The sequence below is a fragment of the Bombus impatiens genome, unplaced genomic scaffold (genome assembly GCF_000188095.3).
Source record: "Bombus impatiens unplaced genomic scaffold, BIMP_2.2 scf_0089, whole genome shotgun sequence".
Classification (NCBI taxonomy): Eukaryota; Metazoa; Arthropoda; class Insecta; order Hymenoptera; family Apidae; genus Bombus; species Bombus impatiens.
This window is the reverse complement of record NT_176508.1, coordinates 167,138-192,951: the sequence shown is the minus strand read 5'-3', so window position 1 is coordinate 192,951 and position 25,814 is coordinate 167,138. Positions and strand designations below refer to the sequence as shown.

At 28.6% G+C, this 25,814-nt stretch overlaps 6 protein-coding genes, 1 long non-coding RNA gene and 1 other non-coding gene across 19 annotated transcripts; 3 read left to right on the top strand and 5 right to left on the bottom strand.

Annotated features, from left to right (window-relative positions):
- The first annotated feature begins 803 nt into the window (after positions 1–803).
- Positions 804–4,300, top strand: LOC100744759 (porphobilinogen deaminase). The gene is made up of 6 exons (XM_003485881.4): positions 804–1,491; positions 1,988–2,060; positions 2,415–2,598; positions 3,015–3,285; positions 3,405–3,721; positions 3,800–4,300. Exons 1-6 carry the CDS (start codon positions 1,438–1,440, stop codon positions 3,972–3,974), a joined length of 1,074 nt encoding a protein of 357 aa, XP_003485929.1. The 5' UTR covers positions 804–1,437; the 3' UTR covers positions 3,975–4,300.
- Positions 4,301–5,196: 896 nt separating this feature from the next.
- Positions 5,197–7,129, bottom strand: LOC100743583 (mitochondrial import receptor subunit TOM20 homolog). The gene is made up of 4 exons (XM_003485871.4): positions 6,895–7,129; positions 6,481–6,572; positions 6,226–6,399; positions 5,197–6,153 (listed from the first exon to the last, which is right to left on the bottom strand). Exons 1-4 carry the CDS (start codon positions 7,019–7,021, stop codon positions 6,109–6,111), a joined length of 438 nt encoding a protein of 145 aa, XP_003485919.1. The 5' UTR covers positions 7,022–7,129; the 3' UTR covers positions 5,197–6,108.
- A 32-nt stretch (positions 7,130–7,161) lies between these two features.
- LOC100742169 (WD repeat and HMG-box DNA-binding protein 1) lies at positions 7,162–11,514 on the top strand. Of its 3 annotated transcripts, XM_033318352.1 has the most exons (16): positions 7,162–7,303; positions 7,378–7,442; positions 7,540–7,576; positions 7,830–7,944; positions 8,039–8,190; positions 8,262–8,370; positions 8,441–8,683; positions 8,756–8,971; positions 9,047–9,340; positions 9,432–9,648; positions 9,725–9,949; positions 10,017–10,237; positions 10,297–10,539; positions 10,621–10,993; positions 11,079–11,456; positions 11,489–11,514. In XM_033318352.1, exons 4-15 carry the CDS (start codon positions 7,885–7,887, stop codon positions 11,432–11,434), a joined length of 2,709 nt encoding a protein of 902 aa, XP_033174243.1. In that variant the 5' UTR covers positions 7,162–7,303; positions 7,378–7,442; positions 7,540–7,576; positions 7,830–7,884; the 3' UTR covers positions 11,435–11,456; positions 11,489–11,514. The 3 variants fall into 3 exon arrangements, with proteins under 3 accessions (XP_033174243.1, XP_012249890.1, XP_024228435.1); XM_012394467.3 differs by lacking the exon at positions 11,489–11,514 and having other exon boundaries at positions 7,378–7,576; positions 11,079–11,434; XM_024372667.2 differs by having other exon boundaries at positions 7,220–7,576.
- Positions 11,515–11,673: 159 nt separating this feature from the next.
- On the top strand, positions 11,674–16,050 carry LOC105682133 (organic cation transporter protein). 2 transcript variants are annotated; one of them, XM_024372668.2, is made up of 9 exons: positions 11,674–11,969; positions 13,767–14,050; positions 14,126–14,229; positions 14,299–14,453; positions 14,536–14,704; positions 14,821–15,146; positions 15,216–15,520; positions 15,612–15,748; positions 15,833–16,046. In XM_024372668.2, exons 1-9 carry the CDS (start codon positions 11,948–11,950, stop codon positions 15,870–15,872), a joined length of 1,542 nt encoding a protein of 513 aa, XP_024228436.1. In that variant the 5' UTR covers positions 11,674–11,947; the 3' UTR covers positions 15,873–16,046. The 2 variants fall into 2 exon arrangements, with proteins under 2 accessions (XP_024228436.1, XP_012249914.1); XM_012394491.2 differs by having other exon boundaries at positions 11,815–11,969; positions 15,861–16,050.
- On the bottom strand, positions 11,983–13,769 carry LOC117151126. Its single transcript, XR_004460812.1, has 2 exons — positions 13,146–13,769; positions 11,983–12,398 (listed from the first exon to the last, which is right to left on the bottom strand). It is a non-coding gene; the product is annotated as an uncharacterized LOC117151126 (long non-coding RNA).
- Positions 16,051–16,355: 305 nt separating the features above from the next.
- On the bottom strand, positions 16,356–18,702 carry LOC100749277 (epoxide hydrolase 4). The gene is made up of 6 exons (XM_003485918.4): positions 18,455–18,702; positions 17,848–17,972; positions 17,491–17,766; positions 17,252–17,409; positions 16,918–17,172; positions 16,356–16,856 (listed from the first exon to the last, which is right to left on the bottom strand). The coding sequence occupies exons 1-6, from the start codon at positions 18,665–18,667 to the stop codon at positions 16,678–16,680; spliced, it is 1,206 nt and encodes a 401-aa protein (XP_003485966.1). The 5' UTR covers positions 18,668–18,702; the 3' UTR covers positions 16,356–16,677.
- Positions 18,703–20,479: 1,777 nt separating this feature from the next.
- On the bottom strand, positions 20,480–22,809 carry LOC112214132. 9 transcript variants are annotated; one of them, XR_002948050.2, is made up of 4 exons: positions 21,972–22,801; positions 21,817–21,895; positions 20,796–20,936; positions 20,480–20,697 (listed from the first exon to the last, which is right to left on the bottom strand). XR_002948050.2 is itself a non-coding variant. In XM_033324982.1 (2 exons), the coding sequence occupies exons 1-2, from the start codon at positions 22,275–22,277 to the stop codon at positions 20,662–20,664; spliced, it is 309 nt and encodes a 102-aa protein (XP_033180873.1). In that variant the 5' UTR covers positions 22,278–22,809; the 3' UTR covers positions 20,480–20,661. The 9 variants fall into 9 exon arrangements, 2 of the variants coding, with proteins under 2 accessions (XP_033180873.1, XP_024228418.1); XR_002948051.2 differs by having other exon boundaries at positions 20,846–20,936; positions 21,817–22,809; XR_004463011.1 differs by lacking the exon at positions 20,796–20,936 and having other exon boundaries at positions 21,972–22,809.
- On the bottom strand, positions 21,478–21,559 carry TRNAL-AAG. Its single transcript has one exon. It is a non-coding gene; the product is annotated as a tRNA-Leu (tRNA).
- Positions 22,810–25,814: the final 3,005 nt, after the last annotated feature.

The window sequence follows — 25,814 nt, the reverse complement described above, 5'->3', positions numbered from 1 at the left end:
TAAGCAAAAATATTTTCACATCCATAAAAAGAAATACATCTTTATATATTTCTAATATCCTTATTTTATTTTACTAATATTAATTAATTATAATTTACATTTGTGCAATTTAAAATACGAAAATATTATACATGTAATGTAATTGTCCCGTTTTCATATTGAATACATAAGATATTCATATCATTTTATTTGTATAAAAAATTAGACATATTAGAGATAAAATTATTTTTCTTTTTTTTAATTTTTACATCCCTATGAAGCTAGTCAATGTTCGGCAGGTTAGAGCATAATAATATAGTAACAAAAACTACGTTTCATGGAAATATAATTAATAAGAAAATATAGTTGTTTTCCATAAAATATTTTTTATGAAATCTATTTTTCCAAAAAAGTATCTTATGTATCTACAATATAATATTAATATTGTACATAATGATAAATACTTTGTGAAATTATGTTTTATATTTATTAAAACTATATAGAAAAGTGCAATTATGTTATATATAAAATATTTATTTCTAATTTTCATATATACATGTATATAATTATGTATACATATATATCGTTAATTAAAATTTTATCAATGTACCTAATTATGTATATATGTTTGTTTTTACATGTAAACTAAATTTATTTTTTAAATATTATGAATTAAAATTCGTAAAATATATAATGCTATTTACCAAAACAGTGTTGTGATTTCCGGTTAATCTTTCATAAATACATATCAGAAATAAAAATGTAAATTAAAAATATTTTTATTTAAAAGTCAAAATATTTAATTTTATGAAATAAACTTTTCAAATATTGCGCTATCTTTATCGAATGTTACATTTGTTATACGCATTAAGAAGCATTCTACTTCACGATTCTACACTACTATTGATAAATGGATTCCACTTCCACACTTAACCCGAACCTAACCCGAACCTAACCCGAACCTAACCCGAACCTAACCCAAACCTAACTCGAATCTGGTAACACTGCTTCTACTCATTGTCAGTTGTCGGTCGTGTATCGTCGCTTCCACTTAAGTCATATTATTCACATTCTGTAGTGTCTTTATGTAGTAGAAGTATGACGTGCATAAGGATGTAGTTTCTTCCATATATATATTTTTAATTATATTCACCTTCTGCTGCAGTGTCAGTAACTGTGAAATAAACTCCAAACATTTACGTAATAGCCATGAGAATTCTGAAATATACAACTCTTTCTTTTAAATATTAAAGTTGCTATATGTCCGCGTCAGACATTACTTGCAAGTATAGTGAAAGTTGTTCGTATCTTTGACCTAATTCAATTTCTTATGTCCCTTGGGCATAAATGTACATTTGCAACATTCCAAAATAAAATAAGCTTGTTATATAATAATTATTGTTAATAATATTATATGGTAATTAACATACGAAAAGAACAGAAATTTGAGTTGCCATAATGACGAATGCGGACGCACGTGACGTAATCCGAGTTGGGTCTCGGAAAAGCGAGGTAAATGTAGAAATACGTTAATTTTTTATAAGAAAAGAAAAAAGTATGATTTTGTTAATTCTTATAGCTTGCCATTAATTACTGCTGTAATTTGCAAAATTTTATATGGTTGGAAATAATAATAATAATTAGATAAATACGCTCTGTTATTATTCTTCAGAATGTAAAAAGGATAAAAAACAATATTCTTTCCATAGCTTTATCTTAAAATAGCTCTTCTCATCCATTTTAAAAAGTTATAAATTATACTTGACACACAAATGACATAATATATGATTTATAACATGTCATAAGATAATTATTGTTCTTGAATGTACATTAGTCAGCAGTTTTTAATATTGTATCCTGATGCTTTATGTATTGGAAAATATTTAGTATTTATTTCATACTATGTATTTTGAATCTGTAGTATGCAGTATGCCTTATCAAATATATATAGTACAAGTATAACTGCATATTTTATACTAAATTTTAAATATCATTATAATTATTTCAGTTGGCTTTGAAACAAACAAAATATGTAATAGAATGTTTAAAAGAATATCATCCAACAAAAGAATTTAAAATAAGTAAGTAAAATTATATATACAAATTTTTATTTATTTAAAATTCTAAAATTTGTTTATTAATAATTTATTAAACATTTATTTATTATAATATACGTAGCATGTATATATATGTTTTTAAATGTTTTTATATTGTCATTGTTAATAAATAATCACTACGCACATACACAGACATACACACATACACATTAAGATTAAAACTCTTATATAATATATAAATCATAGTAAACATTATATACAAACTTATATAAGAAATACCTATATGACTTTTTGTATATGTATTTATCTGTAGATAATTTGTTTCTATGGAATTTTTTAATGAACTTTCGAATGACAAACTGTACATTTTATTTACAGTTACAATGGTGACCAAAGGAGATAAAATCTTAGATAAATCTTTACCTAAAATTGGGGAAAAATCTTTATTTACAGAGGAATTAGAACTTGCCCTTGAAAGTGGTCGTGTTGATTTTGTGGTACATTCATTAAAAGATTTACCAACATCATTACCAGAAGGAATGGCATTAGGTGCCATATTAAAGTGAGTATAAAATAAAGTTAATGATATTGCAAGCAAATGTAATATTCTATTCATGTTCTGCTACTTCAAAATGGTGGTTTATTTAGAATTTAAATTTGTAATAAAATTATCATATTCATGAAAGGCACGTACTACATATGTAAAATACGTATTGTCTATAGTCTATGTAGATCATTCTGGTTAAATTTTATTAAGTGGAGCACTTTCATATATATTATTTAACTTTAATATCTCTTTCTTGTGTTTATGTTTAATGGCAAAAAATGTTACTATAATATCTGACAATATATAATATGTTTTCAAAATACTCTTATAATTTATAATCTTATAATTTTACTGTGTATATTTTATACATTTCATTAAGTTTATATTCGATAAAGTAAAGGTTTTGAAATTTTAAGTAAATATTTTTATAGACGTGAAGATCCACGTGATGCAGTTGTTATGTCTAAGAAGTACAAAAATGAAACATTATCTACTTTACCAAAAGGTAGTGTGATTGGTACTAGTTCATTGCGTAGAACAGCCCAGTTAGCTAGAAATATGCCACACTTAAAAGTGGAAAATATTCGTGGCAATTTAAATACTAGATTAAGAAAACTAGATGATGAAAATGGACCTTTTGCAGCAATTATTTTGGCAGTTGCTGGTTTAAAAAGGTTGAATTGGGAGAATAGAATAAATCAGGTGAGTTTTACTACAGTTTTGTATGAAATTATAATAATTTTATTTTTCATTATATATTGAAATTATAATAATTTCATAATAAAAATTTTTGCATTTTTTATTACATTTTATTCTGATAGATACTGGAACCAGAAGAAGCATTGTATGCTGTTGGACAAGGTGCATTAGGGGTTGAATGTCGAGAGACAGATTGGAAAATATTGTCTCTTTTAGAGCCATTATATGATGTGGAAACAACTTTAAGATGTGTATGTGAACGTTCTTTTCTAAAGACATTAGGTGGTGGATGTTCAGCACCAGTTGCTGTTTCTTCAAATTTAAAAGACAAAACTCTTATGCTTACTGGTGCTGTGTGGTCTTTAGATGGGCAGAAAATTGTCAAATGTACTTCTGAAAGTAAGCTTTATATACCTGATGATGATGGAGAACCTTCAAAGTAAGCAAATAAGTTAAATAGATTATATTATAATGAATATATATGTTATTCATAAAATTTTCATTTGTTGCATGATAGAAAATGTCCATATCGAGAACCAAAACTGTACTGTAGTGTTGCACCTGGTAAAGTAAGCAATTTAAGTCTTTTGGGTGCTGAAGAGCTCGGTAAAGATCTTGGGAAAATTCTTATACAAAAAAACGCTCTGGATGTTATGGCGGAAGCAAGGAATGAAATTTTAAACTCAAAGTAGCGCTCCTAAACTGCGATATAAAAATTAGTTTTTCTTGATGATGAAAACAAATTAAAAAAGTACGGAATTCAAAAATTTTAATTCTGATATTCCATTAATTTAGAAAGATATAAAACCTAACTTATAAAAGTTTCATAGTATATTATTGTACACTTTATCATAATTTAAAATGATTAAGAAGGTTTATCATATATCATATATTTCACAATGTTCATTGTGATAACTATATTTAATTGCTCAAATTGTATCTCGTTTGTCGCTTTGTAAATGTAAAAAGAATTGTACAGAACTGATTATAATATTAAATACAATTTAAGTAAAAGCTATACACTGCCGTATTATAATTTTCAAATTATGCAAAATGTTACTGCATTATTTATAATAATATGCACCATTTAACATGTTGAAATAAAGTTATAAATACAAAGGAGCTATATTTGGAAACTTTATATATACATGTAAATATTGCCTATTTTTTTAATACAAATATCATTATCAAGAAAACTAATTATATTAACATAGGTATTAGGATGAAATATGTTTACAGAATATTATATCATGAAAAATATCTAAAATATCTAAAAATCTAGCGTTCATATTTTAATTTGTTAAATGATTATAACGATGATAACGAGTTAATTTATCATTGCAAAGCATTGTAAGACGATTTATCTCGATTCAAACATTTGATCATTACACCTATACATATGTATTTCTCGTTTTTTATTCTTACTGTGGGCACTGTTTTGATATTTTTTTTGCTTCCTTTTACTTTTATCCGTTATATCAAGGGCATGTGTTCATTCATTTTGCTGTCTGAGAGACGAAATTGTACATTTGTATATTGATTGGGAGCTAACTGTATAGCGGTAGTGACTGATCAGATAACTCTATAGTTAATAGAAATAATATTTGTAAAACATTGTATAATGTAGTTATGTTGAGGGGAATTAAAGGACATAACATATTATATTATATTTTGTTTTATTAAAAAAAAATATGTTTGATAATTTCTTTATAAAAAATACTTTCAAATCTTAATTTTGATATTCCATCTCTCTTTTTAAATAATTACATAAATTACATTATATTCATTAAAATTTTTTAATGCAGAAGGTATTACTGAACGTATTCCTTTTTTTATTAATAACATTTATTTAATTCCGCATGATACAGTTTTTTAAGAAAAACAGTTTTTGCTAAATACTAAGATATAAACAGATTCTTTCTTATTATTGCCTTTACTTTATAAGAATAGAACATTTTTTTATACAAAAAATAATTATAAAGTGTTTAGTATGCTAGTGAGTACCGTTGAAAATAATGTCATGTACATATGCTTATAATGATACATCTATTACAAGGATATTAATTTTATATTCACAAGGTAGAATATATATTTGGATAAATTTGTGCAAATTTTATAAAATATATTCATTATGAATATATAGTCATAATAGTATTCTTTTAGCCATTTGTAAATGCTTCTAGGAAATAACATGTTATTTAGGATCACATTTCACATGAATTCCTTTTTAAGGGAGTATAATATTTCAACATGTTACAACAACCAATACATAAAATTATTCTGAAACTTCTATAGCACTAATTATATTAGCTTTTATAATAAGATCAATGCACTCCTTAATTACTTTTATACTTCTGCTCACTCTTAAAATTGTGAAACATTTAACAAATATGAACAATTTATTATATTCATATCGTATAAAGAAAATCTTGTGTGACTAGAGATCTTTCTAGAGTCTGTGTGATATATATACGTATCTTCTGCCATTTTAATTAATACATACTTGGTCTGCACACTATAAATCATTATTGTGGCAGTCACAATTTTAAAAATAGCTAATGAAAATTTTTAAATAGAGATTGTATTTAGAAATGAATACAAGAATTTCTTCCATTTATAATTTAAATGCATATAAGTAATCACGTTTTTAGTTAATAATATACAATTGAGGAATATGGAAGTTTAGTTAAGGAGAACAAAACATATAATTAAAAAGCTTGACCAGATTAAAGACACACAAATGTCTACTTCAGCAAAAAAACATACACTTTCTACTAATGGTTTGATTTTATTTTTTGGAATATTCAACGCAATTTGTATAGTATTTCACTCAACATCTTCCTCAGCCATTGCAATTTGAGTTGATAGTTTCTGTAACAATAAGTGAGAAACCAAATTTTCCCCTTTCATTGTCCCTATTAAAAGATTAGTTTTGTTGCATACCTGACTAATAGGTTGTAATCGTTGTAATAAAAGGTGAAAAATTTGTGGTGGCAGTGTCTTTTGAAGAACTTGTAACAACTGTGCAGGTTGTCCACAAACTGCAACTGCATTTCCTAAGTGTTCAATTCCTCCTTCTACATCACCACAAGTAAGCATTTCTTCTCCTAGTTGGACCTTTAAAACATATTATGGTAATATAATAAAAGAAAACTAATCGTCTAATATTTGATAAACAGTTAACAAATATAATATTACCTCTTGTAAGAAAAATCTTTGTACTACTTCATGGTCTTTCAAATCTTGTATTTTTGAAGTAGAACTCTGGGCTTGTTTCTTTGCTTTTCTACCTACAAGCATGAAATAATAATATTAAGCTTTATATATCTAGTATATATAATACCAATATACCAAGTAATTTATATATTGAAATACTATTTCCAAATCTTAAAGTATATTGATAAGAGACTCTAAAATATTAACAATGATATGAAATTTAATAAAATAAAAAAATATAATTTTCTGAAAATAATGAATTATCTTTATGAATTTATTATTATGTCATTAAAATAATTGACAAATATTACAAGTGTTTTTTATACAGAATCATAAATAGCATGAATAAGCTATGTATCACATGGTTTGGAAAAACTACCTAATAGCTTGACTTACGTTCACGCAATTTCTTTTTGAAATCTGGATCACTACGACGCTTTTGATCGAAATAAAAGCAATATCCAACAAAAATTCCAGCTATGCCAACAGCAATACCCACTGCAGCCTTTGAAATCATGGTCATCCTAATAGAGAAATTTATATCTTACAATGACGAAATTTACAAACTCCTTGCTGAACATAGGCCAGTCTAGAAAAGGCTGCGTCTGCTATCAAACGTATAGAATTTAGCTGCAGAAACAGCATCTTAACATAGGTTCCAGACTGATACATTAATATAAAAAAATTCCCTAAGTCCATAAATACTTCCTATGAAAACCTTCACCAGCCTTTATTCTAGCTTTACATATTATTTTGTATATATATTAAATTAAATTAAGTAAAGTAATATTAGTGTAAGGTTAATGTAAGTGATTAATGTAAATAATATTTAAATTTACATTTGTAAAATTTCTAATCAAAGAGGTACAACGTGTACAGTTGGAGAATGCGCGCCAAAATACGGGTGTAGAGGATCACAATTTTCTAATGAAAGATTTTAGAAAGTTAGTTAATATATTATATTCAACTATATGTAAAGTTATTAATTAATCTATTGAAAAATGCCATTAATAAAAAAACCTATGCGTTATGCACATCCAGAGGGACACACAGATGTTTGTTATTTTACTGGTGAAAAGTAAGTAAAGATATAAATACTAATCAACATTTTTTCATACACTTTATGATATTTTTTGCTAACACTTTTAATATAAATATATTTTATTACATAAGTATGTTTGCAATTTTTGCACATTTTTTAACTATTTCCTTTGTTTAGAACTTTTTAGTGATATAAAAGGAAACATTAAAGGAAAGCTCAATGCATTCAAAGCAATCTTTTAAGAATACAAGAAAACATGTAATTAGAAAAATAATATTTATATTTTTAGAGGAGGGCTTGTTACTTGTGGATCTGATGGAGATGTTCGATCCTGGTTAAATCTAATGGATGATGATCCAAGTGCATGTTGTGTCTCAGAACAAGCTATATCAGTTGTATCAAAGGTAGAAATATTAAATGAAAATATTAATTATGAAATCTATTTTTATATACTTACTGATATTCATAATTTTTTAAAAAATCTTTCAATGATTTCAGAATGGAAAAATATTTGTTGGCAATGATAATAATACAATTCAAGTTCTTAGTTATCCAGATCTTGAAAAAGAAGGAATAGTTACTAGATTTTCAGCACCTGTTTCAGCATTAGCAACGACAAAAAATAGTAATATTATAGTCTCAGGAGGGTGGTATGTAAAATATGCATAAAGCATTTTAATAATTTTTAATTAATATATATTTAATACATATTACATTGTAGTGATATGAGAATACAAGTTACGGATATTAATACATCAGATAACATAGAACTAATAGGTCATGAAGCTCCTATACTAGGTTTGTCTTTGGATCCAAAAGAAGAGTTTGTGGTAAAATATATACTCGATGTGTTTTCTGTTTTTATGTAATGATACCTTTTATAATATTTGATTTATGTAGGCATCATCAAGTGCAGATGGTACAATACGAGTATGGAATATTAAAGAAAAACGTGTTGCAAATATTTGGGCCAATGTTGTGCCCAAATGTAATTCATTTTTTACAGCTAAAATGTATAATGTGCCTTCATTTCATCCTAAGGATGGAAGTTACCTTGCATATCCTTGTGCAAAAGATGTAGTTATAGTTGAAAGATCTTCTTGGAAGGAATTGTTCCGTTTAAAATGTATTAATATGAAAACTGTATGCTGTTTTTTATCTAAATATTTTATTTAATATAATATGTATTCTATTATATTATTATCTTCATTTAAGGAAATTAATATATGTAAGTTTTCCGAATGTGGCACGTTATTAGCTGCTAGTTCAGTACAAGGAGAAATAGTTGTTTGGGATGTAAAAAGTAAAGAATTAATTGGCTATATTGGGCATCAACAGAATGCTAAAATTACTGCATTATCTTGGAATATTGATAAATCAGATGAAATTGCATTCTGTGACTCTTTAGGCCAATTGGGATGTATTGATGTTGTAGGTACATATATGTAAAACATATATATTATTTTTAAAACTTTAAAAATAAATATATCATTTTTATATGTTTAGATAATTCCCAATAGAACAACAAGTAATGAATTACCTTTAGAAACAAATGGAGATGTCGAAGATAGTAATGTTGATATTCCAGAAGATGATGATGACGATGATGACGGCGAAAATGTTATATCTTTAAACAAAATTAAAGCATCAATAGAACTTGAAGATGACCAAAAAAGTCATTCTGATGTAGTAGATTCTGAAAAATCACAACATGGTGCAAATGTTTTTATACCTGAAATTCATTTACAACCACCATTTCAACCTGGTTCATCACCAGTACATTTGTTATCTCGATTTATGGTAAAATTTTTTGTAAATTTTAATATGAATCATTATATATGTACAAATATATACATACATATATTAAAATGTTAGTTTTCATAATATATAGGTGTGGAATGATACGGGTATGGTAAGATGCTTTACATCTGAAGATGGAGACGAATCTAGTATTGAAGTAGAATTTCATGATGCGGCAGTACATCGTAGTATGCATATCAATAATTACTTAAGACACACAATAGCTGCTTTATCACCAGAAGCATTTGCATTAAATTGTCCATCAAGTAGTGATACACGAAGCAAACTTGTTGTAATAGCATTACAAGGTTAATACTATACATAATTATTGCTTGAACCAGATTTATTCAATTTATTTAAAAAGTATAATTAAATGAAAAATAGGTTGGGGTTCTGGAAATAAAGAATGGTCATTAGATCTTCCTGAAGATGAAGAAGGACATTGTATTGCAGCTGGTGATAATTTTGTAGCACTTGCAACATCCAGGAGACATTTAAGAATTTTTACTGTAGGAGGCACCCAGCGTGAAATTGTAGCTCTGCCGGGTCCTGTAGTAGCAATGAATGGACTGAAAAATAATTTAGTACTTGCTTATCATACTGGAACAGGTATTTTGATCATTTTTACTTTTTATTTTTTAACAAGTTTTTGTTAAAAAATGAGATATTTAAATAGGGGCGTCAGGAGATCAGTGTATGAATTTACTGTCAATTCAAATTCGGGGAGTAAATTTAATTAGTCGAACACTATGTCTCCCTTTGTCATCATCATCAGAATTAATGTGGTTAGGAATTACCGATTTTGGATCCCCCGTAACAATGGATGCTGATGATGTTATAAGAGTATATAATAAAAAGTCTTCTTTATGGAAAGTGGCCAGTGATATGAGTGAACAAGTAAGAAATATATTTCACTACATTACATCCGTTATATTACATTAATAAATTTGGAACAGTCTAAGGGTAAAGCAGATCATTATTTTATAATTGGGATAAACGAACAACAAAGTATCGCTCGTTGCATTTTATGCAAGGGAAGTCATTATCCGCCAACTACACCTCGCCCAGTAATAACAGAAGTATCGTTACGTCTGCCGCTTTGTGAACCTGAAACTGAGAAAACGGAAAAAGAACTAAAATTATGGAAGTTAGGAACCAGTCCTCCAGAAGAGAACGAAGCAGTGCTGTCTCTTATTGCGGTAAATTTAATATTTGTGGTTTATTAAATTTATATATTATTGATGTATCTTTCTACGTATTTATTAATTTTATTTAATTAGCTTGCTTGCCGAAGTAATTTGGAGTATCGAGCGGTAGAATTATGCGAACAAATCGCTTCAGAAAAAGTTATAGAATTGGCAATTAAATATGCACGAAGAATAAATCGAATAGCTTTATCCAATAAATTGGAGTCGATTGCTGATATAAAGGTAGAAGAAAAGAAGGAGGACATAGAAAATAATGACAACAATGATGAAAATGTCAATAAAAGTGACGATGAAGAATCGAATAATGATATTGAAGAGCCCACACCTTCATTAACTATTACGAAAAAGCCAGATATAGAAATTAAACCGTTATCTATGACTGAATCATTATCAATAAGAAGAAGTAATCCTTTTTTAAAAAGTGGAAATTCTCCGGCGACGAAAGGTATTATTACTAAAATGGGGGGTGAAATGGGGAGAGTTATCTTAGTTTAATTATATTTTCAAATTTTATTTTTAATGTAAAATAGGATTAGCTGGGTTAGAAATAACTCCAGAAAAACCACAGAAGTTAACAGCACTAACACCTATACCTTTAAAGTCGAAAACAAAAGAGGCAAAAGATGGACCAAAGAAAGAAACGTTTATCAGTTGGTATGCTAGAAATAAAAAAAGTTTGCAGGAGGAATTTCCCGAGTTGAGTGCTGCAGATTTAACAAAAACTGCCTTGGCAAGATACAAAGAAGAGAGTACAGGTTCACAAAACAATAATACTTCGGAGACCTCGGAATCGAAAAAAAGAAAATTAAGTCTGGAGAATGAACAACATAACGAACCAAAACGTTCCTCAAGTAAAATACTTAGCTCGTTTGCATTTGACAAATGAATACCTATTTAAAATGTAAAAAATTATAATTTGTTTTAAATGTAAAATGTAAAAAAATATAATTTTATAATTTTATACAATTAATATTTATTATCTTCCATCAATATTTTTTATTATGTTATACAAAATGAACGTAAAAATATTCTGTTTTAAAAAGAGCTTATTTATTTATATCTACTAATATTTGTAGTACAATGTTAGATTAACCTAACCCCAATCATTGTAGTAATCATTACAATCATTACTTACTGTTAGATACAATACAGAGGTATGGTGATAACATAACGATCAAAAGTATCGATAAGGTAGATATTTATTAACTTGATAGCTTTGCTTGTGATCTACATCGATAAAACAGATAAAGAACAGGGTCTAGGCTCTTTCAGTTTGCCTCAGCCACTCAACAAAAGTTGAGGCTTTCAAACATTTAGACACGCGTGGTATTGTGTAGATAGTAATTGTATAAATTGAAATAGAATTTTAACATAAAATTGACAGAAATTTTAAAATACAATGCTTGAAAAAGCGATAAAAGGTAAGGCAATATATATATTTAGCACGGTTACATCTACTATATTTATTCCTGTTAACATTTGAAACACAACATGAGTCTAAATATACATTCAATTTTGTGGTATAATCCGCACGTCTGCAATTACATCATCGACATGTGTACTTGAAAAATTAATTATGCCGAATCTACAAAGATAAAAAATCAGTAATCAGAGACAATTTTTGGACATATGTTTTATTCATATAATCTAATATCGTAATATAGAGAAATATAGAGATTTACTTACTTAATTCCAAAGAGCGAATATCTTTTTCCTTTTTACAGTTTCCACTTATGAATAATAATTAATAATGAAATATATGGGTTTTAAAATCACAGCGAAATTCTTTAATGTTCTAGATTTTGATAAACTAAAATCTTTTCTGTGATATGTACTTGTCATTTGTTTATCTAAATAAAATAAAATATATGTTTTTTACCCTAGAAAATATAATTTAGAAATCGAAAGATAACATTTCTTTGTTGAGAAAATAAAAAGGATAAAAATTTGTTAAGAAATGATACATTTATCACTACATGAAAATTTCAATTTTAATCTTCAACCGTTCAATTAAATTTCAACATTCTGCATTTTAATATTTTTTGTATGGAAATTTAGAAGCATAACGTATAAATTATAGGAATGCAGTTAATATAAAAATTCTGTTTGTTTTGAAATGCTTTATCAATGATCTATTAATAAATGACCTATGCTACTAGTTATATATTTTTTATGCAATTAAACAGATTTCTAAATCTTCAAACTGATCGAAATATATTAGAATAGGAAAAATACGTATTTATTAACAGATAGAATTTTATTTCTTAATGACACGAATTATTTTTATGTAAAGACTTACTTGACTAATTTACAAATAATACATACTTCGGAATACATTAGAATCGACGTGATTAGAAAAAAAAGAATTAAAAAAGAATTTTTTTGAATTGCAAATATTTAACAATATATTCATAAAATTTGCTGTTATTTTCCTTCTATCTATTTATACATATTTAATCAAATCCTTTTGAATTTTATTTTAGACGCGTACGTAATTTGCGTATTAGAAATTTAAATGTACATATATATATTTCTGTCATGATTTTCTAAAGATTATAACGTTTTAATATTACTGTATAAAAATAATATTTACTTACGATATAATTAGACACTGTACTTCGATAAATATGTTACTAACTCGGATAAATTTTTCTCGGATTTCAAATATTATATTACTCAGGTTGCTGTAACCTGAGTAATATATATGTCATATAAATATCGTTATTATACTTGGAAAGTTGTATGTTACAATTATTCAGTTATAAGTGTGTTTAATAATGATAAGTTACGATAGCTTTTCTGTAGTTTTGTAATATGTTTGCAAATTGTTTTATACTTGTTAATAACTTTTACATGTAGTAACGCTTTTAACGTTATTAATAATATCAGTTTTTCATTAATATTATTGAGTCTCGTAGTAAAAATTAATAAATATGTATATACATGAGTTAAAAATAAATACTAGTTTTACCATAGACATTATATATAACGCAAAAGTATTAATATTTTCCATCCGTCGATAATGTAGAAATGATTGGCGGCAATCATAATTTAAATTATACGTGTGCACTTACATATGTATGATAGTAGTATTTCTTTTATTTCAATCTAATTTAATTGTTATCATTCTAATTTCAATTTTATTATTATGGAATTATGTACTAAGATGTAGAATTATTTACATGTAATAATTGATAATTAAGAATGCTCTGTTTCAGAACATGCACCATTAGATGTTATACAAAATGCTATGGGTGTGATGGGCCCATGGCACATTGTTATTGCTGTGGCATTGTCTCTTGTAAAATTTCCGGTTGCTTGGCATCAACTTTCCATTGTATTTCTTGCACCTCCAACTAATTTTACATGTGCTGCTCCAATCTCAGCCACTAATGTATCCACAATAATGAAATGTTATATAGATGTAGGGAATGGTACAATGGAGAAGTGTACAAGTTTTAAATATGATAGGCGCACATTTAAAGAGAGTATAATAACTCAAGTAAATTGAACTTTCAATTTATTATCGTACTTCCAAGAAATGAGTTTACAAATTACTGCACATAATTATTTTCAGTGGGACCTGGTCTGTGATAGAGAACAATTAGCAAATTTTGTACAATCTTGTATAATGTTTGGAGTTCTTATTGGTAACTTAGTATTCAGTATAATGGCCGATCGGTATGCTAAATATTATTACGATGTAATAAAAAGCATAAATAATAAAAATAATCTTTGTTCCTTTTTCAGAATTGGTAGAAAAAAGCCTTTGATGATTGCCATAGGATTACAATCGTTAACTGGATTTATAAGTGCATTTGTTCCGTGGTTTGAATTATTTGTGATATTTAAATTTATTTCTGCTGTAGCTACAGGTGGTACTATGCTTGTTAGTTTTGTTTTACGTAAGTATAACTGATAAATTATATAAGTAACATAATATATAGATTTATGAAAGAATATAATTTAATACGTAATAAATTATAGTTATGGAGATTGTAGGAATAGAATGGCGTTCAATTATGTCAGTCCTTTTCCATGTGCCATTCTTACTGGGTCACCTAATGAATCCTTTAATTTCATATTTAACACATACGTGGGATGGTTTTCAAATGGCAGTTTCCATACCATCCCTTTTTTTATTATCATATTATTGGTACGTAATATTAATCATTGAACACTAACGATATTAATTTAGGAACATTATTAATATTAAACATTTATGTGTCATTAAGTTGGAATAGAGTTTAAACACATTTTTATATATTGTAGGATTATACCTGAATCACCAAGGTGGTTACTTGCTGTTGGCAAGCTATCGAAAGCAGAACAAATTTTAGTCAAAGCAGCTGGCAGAAATAAAATACCAATAGAAAATGTTAAAATAGCAATTGAAACATATGAAAGCAATATTGGATTTCGTCATAAGCAAAGCAAAGAAAAATATAATATAACACACTTGTTTAGAACTCCCAATTTAAGATTAAAAACTATTTGTGTATGTTTTAATTGGTTTGTGTGTGGTACTTGCTTTTTTGGATTAGCACAGTATATGGGTTATATTGATGGTAACATTTTTGTAAATGTTGCTGTATCAGGTAAGTCTATATAATACCTATTTTCATTCAACAAAGATACATATTTAAAATTTGATATAATATTTTCAGCTGCTGTTGAACTGCCTGGAACTATAGTAGTTTTATTTTTAATATCACGTGTATCACGTTTAAGAATTCTAATAAGTGGAAATCTTCTATCTGCTGCAAGTTTGCTATTACTAGCTGTGATATCAAATTCAAATTTCACAGTACTTTTGGCTACATTAGGTCTTGCAGGAATGTCACTTAGTTTTCCAACAATATATCTGTATAGCAGTGAGGTATTTCCAACTGTAATTAGAAATGTTGGTGTTGGTTTAGGAAGTGTTTGTGCAAGGGTTGGGAGTATGATTGCTCCATATATTGCAACAATGGTAATATTTTTTTTTCATATTATATGCTTAATCCATATGTATTTTATGACTGTAGTATAATAACTCTTTATTGAATTGTATGTATATTTAGGGAAAAGTTGCACCATGGTTACCACCATTAATATTTGGAACTGGACCATTACTTGGTGCTTTATTATGTTTTCTATTACCAGAAACAATGAACTGTGAATTACCAGAAACTATTGAAGATGGTGAAAATTTTGGGAAGTAAGTATATACAGAGAGGAAATTCTCTGGTATAAAGTAAAATGATTTTAAATAATATGTATTAATTTCTTTATTTTTAAATAGCTATTACAAATTTCGATCGTTATTACAGAAAACAGACTAAAAAAGCTGCGACAAAATAATATTTATTTAAAATTAACAATAAGAGGGAAGCCCACAATAAGATAATGAAACAGATCCTGCCTCTTAAAACAATAAATTTACAAATTTTATATTAAAAACTGTAACTGTATATATATACTTTTTTTTATTATAATAAATATATAATGCTTTATAATTAACAATTTAATTTATTCTTTACATTATATTAAATTATTTTAGTAAATATATAAATATTTTATCAAAAATAATTTTAACAATTATTAATATAGTATTTAATATAATGTGAATGTCTGAATATATCTTTTTATACTAGCTTTATAATATACACTTACTTTATGAAAAAACAGATTTTTCATGTTATCTAATACTATATTTAAAATTTATGTATATATATGTATATTTACGTTATTAAATGAAAAAAATATGTATACATGTTTATTAAAAAAGTGATAAAATTTTTTACTTAAAACTATCTCATTCGTTAAAATGTAAATAATATTAGACAAAACATGTTAAAATAAATCAGCCTTTTTTACATTTGTTGATACAGACAGTCATTAAGATAAAGAGGTTCATTTGAGTTGTTCTGTAGTAATTAAATTATAGTATATATGTAATGCTATAGTTAAGCTATAAAAACATTTAATTATTATATATATGGCAACATATTTTGTAGTCTTTTCTGTTTTGTGATGAAAAGTAACTAGATATTTTTTGTTGCACTGAGAGCCTAAAACTTAAATAAAGAAAGTAGAAAAATTCAGGCTCTGATAAGTCCTATATTTTAATATAGATAAAAATATAATTCAATTTGTAGTTTGACCTAAATAAAATACTTTACTGGGTAAAGCACTAACTACTCCACTGGTCTTTTTATGGACAGCATCAAACATATGGTTACCATACTTGACAGTATTACCAAGAGATCCAAACCATGAAGACATAATGTTTTTGGATGATGGTTTTTCTACATGATTTATCGCACCTAGAACACGATTTATTCATTGCATAACTTAGTATTTGCAAAAGTTTATAAAATGACTTACCCATAAAAAACTTCAAGATTGCTTCATTTACTGTATCTGGTTTTTGTTGGTGTGGAAAATGTTGAGCTTCAGAGATTACTTTCACATTAAATTTCTCAACATATTCAGAACTTTGTACAACACTTTCTATCGTTACAATTGGATCCATATTTCCAATTATAAGCAAGGTTCGAGTAGAAATTTGATCACGAGTATCTGTATTAAGTCTTATTAAAGGAAGGTTTCTATAATAATTGATTGCACCTGTCCAGTCCTCTGTAATTAACCATTTTAATTTTGTCATCTTTTATATACACATAACAGGCATTATTTAAATTTTTTTGAGTTTATTTACCTTTCCTACTAAATGCATATTTATATGCTTCTACATAATCCTTCTCATTGTTTGCATTATTCAGTTGAAGATGTTGAAATGCATCATTTATTATTGATAAGTCTTCTTTAAGAGCATCAATTTCAGGCAAAAATGGTAATCTACTGAAATGTATCCATCTAAACATTAACGTAAAAAAATGAACATATATATCTTAGAAATAAAATACGTTAGAAAACTTATAGATATAATAGATTTACTTTAAATCAAAAATAGAATCTCCAGGTCTCCCATTCCAATACAAATTAGGATGTGGGCATGAAATTGCAACAAATTTATGAATCATGTCCCCATATAGGGCTACCATATACCATCCTAAAAGTCCTCCTAAATCATGACCGATTATACTGCATTGCTTTACTCCAAGAGTTAAAATAAATTGTTTCAATTCCTCAATTAGTACTTGTATTCTGTAACAACTTTTAGCTGCTGGTTTATCACTATCTCCAAACCCCTTCAAATCTATTGCTATTACTCTGGATGAATAAAGACATAATTAATATAAAAAAAGTAATCTTATGATTTTATTAAAATATTAAAAAGAATGAATTTTAAACCTATAATGTTGAGTAAGACATGGTATTTGTTTTCTCCAAGATAACCAACAATCAGGAAATCCATGTAAAAGTAATATAAGTGGATCATTTTTATTTCCAGCTTCTACATAATGGAACTTTACACCCTGTAAAAGAAATGAAAATTTTCCTCTTAGAACAAATTCTTGTTTCTATTGCTTCCTATCTTTCTATTATTTTATTATTCAATCAATTATTACTATTTAAAGATATTTTAGTATTATTAAATTAGAAATAGATGCATTTCGTTTGACAAGAAGAAGTTTTAAGTTTTCATGTATAGATGTGAGCAATAAAAAAATTAATGATAAATAAAAACAAACAACGATAAGAAAAAGATTGATACGAGATAAATTGGACTGTGTTCTAAAAGAAATTGACACAGCTGTTTTCGACATCCGTTAAAAATATATGTATTATAATCGTATCTATCAATCAAAATCGGATGTGCATCAGACTATTAGATTGTCAAGTGTTATCAGAGGTCGACCATAATACACTTTTGAACGTTTACAATCGAAATTCGATTTTACGTTATGTAGTTACCCTATTAGATTATAATAGACTTTATAATTATATACATAATTACCTTGATTTTTACGTAAGAATGAGTTCCTAAATTATTGTCCACAAGACAAGGTGGAGGTTTATCTCGCTGTTGCATCATAAAAAACTTCTTAGGATCCCAGACCCACTTAGGAAATCTTTTCACTATTAAATATAAGCCATACACAAAAGAGAGAAAATGTAATTTAATTATCTCAAAAACTGATAGATAAACAATTTTATCATTTGTAATCATGATTATTAATAATAATGATTAATAATATACGTAGAAAATTTTTTTTTAATTTGTACGTGTTAATTTTATTCCAATTATGCACTAAAACAGATTTGGCTTTTAAATTTTTGTATATATGTGTGTATACATATTTACGTACAAATGTACGTTTTAAAAATATATGTGTTGTGCTAGTCAAACCGAAGAAGATAATCAAATAATTCTTAAGTTTAATTTAAAGATATAAATCGATATCGTTTATGACGTTAGTCATACATAAAATTCCGCGCTTTCAGTGAAGTTGACAATGTATTACTGACGAAAGTTTTCATCTCCATATAGATGAGAGTAGAGGTCATCATGAGAAGCGAAGTATAACTCCTTATCGGATCTGTGTTCAACGTCAAAATGAATTTTACTAAAGCCTACAATCAAATGTTCCTAGAAATTATATCTTCTAAAAATGCTTACGTGACATATTTACGAAAAGCTATGAGTTTGCACTTTAATGTTTTGTCAGATATTACAGTAATACAATGTCTAAAATACGCGATCGTACAAAATTATCTTATAATATTAAATATATTTCTCTAAAATATTATTTATTAAAATTTTTCCGGTCAAACAATTATTTTAAGTCTGATTTTAAATACATATGTACATATTAGGTTTACTTTGATTTCATTTTCTTTCATAATAGATAATGAAATCTATGAACATTTTTATATTGATTTTGTTAAAACAAAAGTACATCCAAAGAAATTAATCATATGTTTCACAAGATGGCTAATATTAACTAATATATGTACATATATATTGTTTAGTAGGATCAGAAGTGGTTTATATTTTGTTAATATTCGACTGTTATAATTTTCCTTATCTAAGATAAATAAAGTTTTAGATACATGTTTCATAATGACAAAATATCTGTAAGGAAACATTTATTTCACTTTTGAATAAATTGGAAAACAGAAATGATTTAGATGAACCATTGACTAAGAATAGAATACTCATTTCTATACAAAAGTAATATGTATATTACATAAATGACTGTGAATTATAAATAAATATATAGTATATAAATGTTATAACTCACTTTTATATCTTAGACCATTTTTTTACAATAACAATGTCTGTAAAATGAAATTTATATTTCAATATCAATACTTACCATCTCATTTAATTTAATCAAATATATCTTGAACCTTTTTGTACAGAGTGTGCATCTGAGCAAACAAAGTCCCTTGTTTATTTCTACACAAAAATAGCACAGAACATAAAATCAGCAAATACTTGTGTTTCCCATTTCCATCTACTTTACTTCATCAACTTTTGTCTTCGGTTGCTCTTACTATCTTTTATGTTAATTTAAAAGACCTGCTAAATTTTTCATAGCTACTCTGAATCAATTTCAACTGGTTTTGAACACACTGTTAGTAGTTACAGAATTACTTTTTTTATAAAAATGGACTTTTTTGGACTCTTCAGGTTGTTCCTCGTTGGTCATAACATAAAATTTATGTAAATAAAACAATTGTTATAATAAATAAAGAAATAATAAAAAATAAAGAAAATTTTTTAGAGTTAATTTCTAAAATATTTTGATCATAAAGTGTAGAAATTGACATCACCATCTTATTTGAACACAAAAAATAAGATTTTAGTAACACATAATTATATAGATGAAGTTATAAAAATATAATTTAAATTACTTTAGTTTCTTTTCAGATTCATATTTTTTTAATAAAATATCAGGGTTCAGTTAAAATTAACTGCATAACAATATTAGATCATAAAATAATTTTATACGATAATAAACGACAGAAGAAAATATTTTCTTTTGTCATTTCATCATATATTTTCATTTCAATTACCAGGTTACATGTTTATGCATTGCGTCTGCTGCAGATTTCCAGGGTGCACGGGCATTTCTGTTTACAGAGAGTTTCATATTTCCGACATGAGCAATGTTTTGATTTACTGATTGATTTGCATTTATACTTCCTTTCTGCTAATTATGCTTTCAAGTAATGACGAAACTTTGCTGCAGTCTGCAGTGGATGGAAAATGAAAATGGTATTGTTCTTCAGAATTAATAATACAATGATTAATTTCTATGAACTACAAAATTGAATGAAAAATGAATTACATTAAAAGCACGTTATCTCCAGTGATTTGTACATTGGATGGGATACTAACCTAGAAGGTGAAGAATTTAAGGTGAAACTGAATGATTTATGTAAAACATAGATCGATTCCGATTGTAATTAGAGGGAAAATTTCTTCTCTACTGTAATTATATCGAACATTAATTTAATTGTAATTCATACTGTTCCAATAGTGCCGTTATCTTATCTTATACTGAATCGATAATGTCGTATGTGACAGTAAAATGGCATGAGCAGCTACGTAGCCCTCGGATCGTGTGACACATTTTTACATTACATGAGAAGTCTATCCTATTCTTGGTCGATGACTGTATATCTGTCTGTAATTTAGCATTTCTGTAAATGCTATTACAGATTGCTTCCTTATTGATGCTAGATAATATCTATATATTTATCGGTAAAGCAGAACTTCTATTATTATCTCTATTATTTTATTTATATACGTACATAGTAATTCTACATTAATTGTATAATAAATATACAATTATTCTAGTACTTTCACTATTAATATTAAAGTTATTTCTAATATATCTGGTTAGAATGACTCAATTAACTACTATGGTTATTATTTTATTTTCATTTCAACTGCGTTAATTTTATAATATGTATATTTTCTATTGGCAATTAAAAAATGTTTTAAATTATTGACATATAAAAAAAATTTGGCAGCGGTGGGATTCGAACCCACGCCCCAGATGAGACTGGTGCCTTAAACCAGCGCCTTAGACCGCTCGGCCACGCTACCACATGCCGAATAATTTTTTATAACTAATAATTTCGTTCAACTTACAGAATTAAATAGCTATAAGCAGTTAATATGTACGATATTTTTCATATATTTCCATATTTATTAAAAGTAAAATAATACGAGTGTAAATTTATCTAAATTTATGTTTGAGTCTTCTAAAGCCTTATGCTTCGTTTCAATCTAGCTTATAAATTCCCGATATATACATAATTATTACATATTTACTAATCTCTGTAATTACAATTTCTTATTACCTTTTCGTTTAATGTACATTCTCATCATTATATATATTCTTTATTATTAAAAAAAGAACAACAACACACTCATAAACGTCTGTAGAACGTGTAAATAAAACATTATTATCTAACCTTAATTGAGGTTAGCACGACAAAAAATGTCCTGAGCTTACTGGCATATTTCGCGCCATCGAATTCCCACTCACGTCATGCTTTTTAGCATCTGTGGCGTATTGCAATCCAAGATTAGGATCCCGTCGAGAGACAAATTCGTAGTTTGTTGGCCACATGTCGTGGGCGTAGGTACCATGGATTAAACAAAGGCAGTCACCGGGCGGAGCTTTCGATCCGTGTAGTTGACGCATGCGCGTCACGTCTTTCGTCCCCCACGCGCATTGCATTCTGTGAACCAGCATGTGGTACACAGAAGCGAGAGGAGCTAACGCATCCCTATTTTTTCCACACTTCGCGACGGCCATTTTGTATGCCGACTTAATATTCGCCTCTCATTTTCTCCCTTCGCATCTGTAACTTTATATCAGCGCGATGAAGCTCAATTGTCACGTTGGTGGTCCTTTGTTCTCGCGGGCCCTGAACCATAATCGAGTCAGTTAGCGCCCTTACGTAGCGAATACTAACGATTCCAGAGCGGATTAGTCATCGATCGGTAACAATAACCGATCCCTCGTCTTCCTTCGCAACAGATAAGTTATGGAAATTGAAAGTTAATCCATTCAGATCGCAACGATCGAACGTTGTTTTGACAAAGTATAAACAGTTGTAATAAGGTTTCTTAATGTACATACTGCTCTTCTTACCATTTCAAAACTGGAGACAACTGAAGTTTTATAATTGTGCTATTTTCGTTTCTCCTTCAATCTATTTGAAACACCGATGTTATTTCATAATAAATAGCTTGTGTAATATAGCTCTAGCTACTTGAAAGATAAAAAGTACGAAGGATCTACAAATATTTTGACGTACACTAGCTCAATAATGAAAGCGTCGGTCATGAAGGTATTTGTATACTTACCATAGAAAACTTTTATGGCCATATTGTATTACATACTACATCTATGTTACACGAAATATTATAAAATTTTATCAGCACTGTAACGAGACATGATTGTCATGATTGTATGCGTTGCTATCTACCATTTAACGCTAACCCGGCACACATAACGAGGTAGATGTAATCATAAGAGCTGTTTACACGTGTTCGAACACTTTCGTCAACGTGTCAGTGTATCACAAAAAGTAAAGCAATGAAATGATCGTTTGAAACCGAGTTGAGGAACCACCACGCGACAAAATACCGTAAATATTACTCCGATGATACGTACCACGTACATATTTTCATCTTTTAGATTTTAAATGTAATATACAAATTTATAAATATATTTTTCTAGCCGATCTAAATCAAAAGGACATTTTATAATTTGAACCGTTCTTCGCCCAAAGAACACGTACACGATGTTACTTTTATCTCTATTCTAAATATAGTACGTGTGACGCGTTCATATCAAACGACCGTCATGGTGAACGATGTTTAATTAAACATTCGATGGTATTTATAGTAACGATAAGGCGGTTGATTAATCGAGATGGGAATCATAATGGAAAGTCGGAGTGTAGCAGTGGTAGCGCAAGCTCGACCGCGTGTACGAGTCTGAATAAGGCGTAGGAACATCCTCGTGGTGAATTAATCATTTCAACAGCTGCTGTCGCATTAGCGAGAGCGGATAAGACAAATGAACGTCGTGGAGCTTGTTAAGACGTAATCCGAGAGATGCGTCTGCGTCGCCTCCCGCTACCACCTTCGTCACCGTCATCCTTTGCTGCCACCGTCACATCCGTCGTCTCATCCGGGATTAGACGCTTGTGTATCAGGTCGCCATTTTACTCGATGATCCTCTTTTGTTTATAGATCTTACCTTTTGTTTGCTTTACTTTACTTTACCTTATCTTATCTTATCCTACCGAACTTTATTAATCCACGTAACGAGAGAGAAAAATTCTACAATCGGTAAATATAGTTGGCAGTGTATACATACAGCAGTGTTCGATTAGAGTCTGATTTTGACTGAAATGCAAGAGCGATATCCTCTTGGACTGTTGTATTTTAATGTTCTCAAGTAGAAAAATCAGTATGTATTGTTGATACGATATCGTCAATATTCAATATTATACAATGACGTTGAGAATCTTGAAATATCGACGATATTATACATTACCTGAGGATATCTTAAGGTTGCAAGTTGTAAGTTGATTTAGGGCCGTATATTGATAAATTGTCGCGTATTATTAGATACGAATGCGTCGCTCTTTTAAATTGCAGCATTATGTAAAATTTATCGACACTTCGATATTATTTATGCTTTCACTTATTCTATTCTCGAACTCTATTTCTCCTCATATTGTATATCGTACGTAATCAGATTAAGTGTCGTATTGGAATCATTGGAAGTCTATCAGACTTAGATGACAAAAAGATAGTCTGCCATTCAGCAGGAACCGCGAAGATAAGATCTTCGGGTTTCTTTTTCAGGTTGAACATCGTCAAATGCTCTGTCGTGGGTACGCATGGGTTGAATGGTCTCCGATGACAGATAGCGTCGATGCGGGCGCTATTATTGAACGACGTTAACGCAAATCGCGTGGACATGACGCGATCGTAATTCTGTTTCCCTTTGTCGTCAAAAGAAACTGGTTGCGCTAGTAAAATATATATCGCATTTAATTCCTACAGAGTTTAGTAAATCATACAACGATCATTAGAATATATCTTCGTACGATATATTTGTAATTTTATAAATTTGGAATATACATAGAATTCCAATTATCCGCACCTGTTCGTATTAGCTGAAATTCATATAATAGAAAGTTACGTCGAAGTAAGTGGATCGAATCGGTAGTTCGCTAATTAAAATTTCATTTATATAAATGGTGTTCACGCGACCAAAGTTCTATCGTAGTCGTTAAACTGTTACTTATGGTTTAATCTATCGGGCATATTAGACTGTTAATAATTATCGTCGATACTTTCGTAAAGATATCGACCATTTCTACCTGTAGCAAGAGATGTTTTCCTTTTTCGAATTCGTTTAAAAGAATTTTAATCATCGGGCGGATGCATTAGCGCGAAACTTTGCGAGTTTGCTTATTTGCTTCTATATAGATTTCGACTTTTCAGGTACAAGTTACACGTAGCCGAAGAACTTCTTCGATTCTACTTCGCTTTTGTCAGACCGAGTATTGCGCCTCTCCATTTTGTCATCCCCTAGCGGGGTTTCAATGTTGTAACCATGGAGACGTCGCGTTTCCGCAAGGGGAACGTATAAAGGGTGTCGGGCGTACGTAGGCAAGTATGGTGAGGCTACCATTGTTAAAATTCGTGGCTGTACTACGTGTCCAATTTGATGATAATGAAAATACGATACAGTTGCGAGCATAACGTACGCGACGTGTCTCATCTTCGTGTACATACCTAACTCTAATAGGTATATTTTTAATTTTGTTTCTATTATCTTCCCCTAAATGTTACAGTTGCTCCTTTCCCACGATTATTCGTAAAGCAGAAGAAACCACGGATTAAACCAGCTTCTGAATTCGTAATTATAATCTTTTCGCGTAATTTGCGAGTTTGCGAGTAGAAAATGTCGCAAAGGAGAAGAGAATGATTGACGAGAAAATTCGCACTCGAGCTCGTCAATCCTTCGGCGTTTATCGGCGCGTCCTCGCCGTTAAATGGCCAATGAGTTTCATAGGAGCCATTAAGGGGTCCTTGATTCGTAATGAGACTCTCAAGGAGAATCTTATGATTATCCCCCATTAGGACAATAGAGAGAATAATAGTAAGCCAGTCTAGCGGGCGTTTCATTCGAAAAGTAACGTAATTTTACTTCCAAAATCGAATTGCAAAACATCAACTTTTCCTCTCCCTGTATCGACAGATTTCATACTATTAATAATATTTAACAGTTCACTCAATTTTTTGCATTTTCCGCATTTTTTTC

What these genes read in the sequence shown, in the direction of transcription:
- LOC100744759 (XM_003485881.4), top strand. Translation starts at nt 1,438, where the DNA reads ATGACGAATGCGGACGCACGTGACGTAATCCGAGTTGGGTCTCGGAAA. An exon ending in AACAAAAGAATTTAAAATAA is followed by an intron (nt 2,061 to 2,414) that starts GTAAGTAAAATT and finishes TTTTATTTACAG; the next exon opens with TTACAATGGTGACCAAAGGA. An exon ending in GATGATGGAGAACCTTCAAA is followed by an intron (nt 3,722 to 3,799) that starts GTAAGCAAATAA and finishes GTTGCATGATAG; the next exon opens with AAAATGTCCATATCGAGAAC.
- LOC105682133 (XM_024372668.2), top strand. Translation starts at nt 11,948, where the DNA reads ATGCTTGAAAAAGCGATAAAAG. An exon ending in GCTTGAAAAAGCGATAAAAG is followed by an intron (nt 11,970 to 13,766) that starts GTAAGGCAATAT and finishes GCTCTGTTTCAG; the next exon opens with AACATGCACCATTAGATGTT. An exon ending in TGTAAATGTTGCTGTATCAG is followed by an intron (nt 15,147 to 15,215) that starts GTAAGTCTATAT and finishes TAATATTTTCAG; the next exon opens with CTGCTGTTGAACTGCCTGGA.
- LOC100749277 (XM_003485918.4), bottom strand. Translation starts at nt 18,667, where the DNA reads ATGATTACAAATGATAAAATTGTTTATCTATCAGTTTTTGAGATAATT. An exon ending in ATTCTTACGTAAAAATCAAG is followed by an intron (nt 17,973 to 18,454) that starts GTAATTATGTAT and finishes TTTCTTTTACAG; the next exon opens with GGTGTAAAGTTCCATTATGT. An exon ending in ATATGCATTTAGTAGGAAAG is followed by an intron (nt 17,173 to 17,251) that starts GTAAATAAACTC and finishes GGTTAATTACAG; the next exon opens with AGGACTGGACAGGTGCAATC.
- LOC100742169 (XM_024372667.2), top strand. Translation starts at nt 7,500, where the DNA reads ATGCCATTAATAAAAAAACCTATGCGTTATGCACATCCAGAGGGACAC. An exon ending in TGTTATTTTACTGGTGAAAA is followed by an intron (nt 7,577 to 7,829) that starts GTAAGTAAAGAT and finishes TTATATTTTTAG; the next exon opens with AGGAGGGCTTGTTACTTGTG. An exon ending in TGCTTATCATACTGGAACAG is followed by an intron (nt 9,950 to 10,016) that starts GTATTTTGATCA and finishes ATATTTAAATAG; the next exon opens with GGGCGTCAGGAGATCAGTGT.
- LOC112214132 (XM_024372650.2), bottom strand. Translation starts at nt 22,277, where the DNA reads ATGGCCGTCGCGAAGTGTGGAAAAAATAGGGATGCGTTAGCTCCTCTC. An exon ending in CGATGGCGCGAAATATGCCA is followed by an intron (nt 20,698 to 21,971) that starts GTAAGCTCAGGA and finishes CATCCACTGCAG; the next exon opens with ACTGCAGCAAAGTTTCGTCA.
- LOC100743583 (XM_003485871.4), bottom strand. Translation starts at nt 7,021, where the DNA reads ATGACCATGATTTCAAAGGCTGCAGTGGGTATTGCTGTTGGCATAGCT. An exon ending in AAAGATTTTTCTTACAAGAG is followed by an intron (nt 6,400 to 6,480) that starts GTAATATTATAT and finishes TATGTTTTAAAG; the next exon opens with GTCCAACTAGGAGAAGAAAT. An exon ending in GATTACAACCTATTAGTCAG is followed by an intron (nt 6,154 to 6,225) that starts GTATGCAACAAA and finishes TTATTGTTACAG; the next exon opens with AAACTATCAACTCAAATTGC.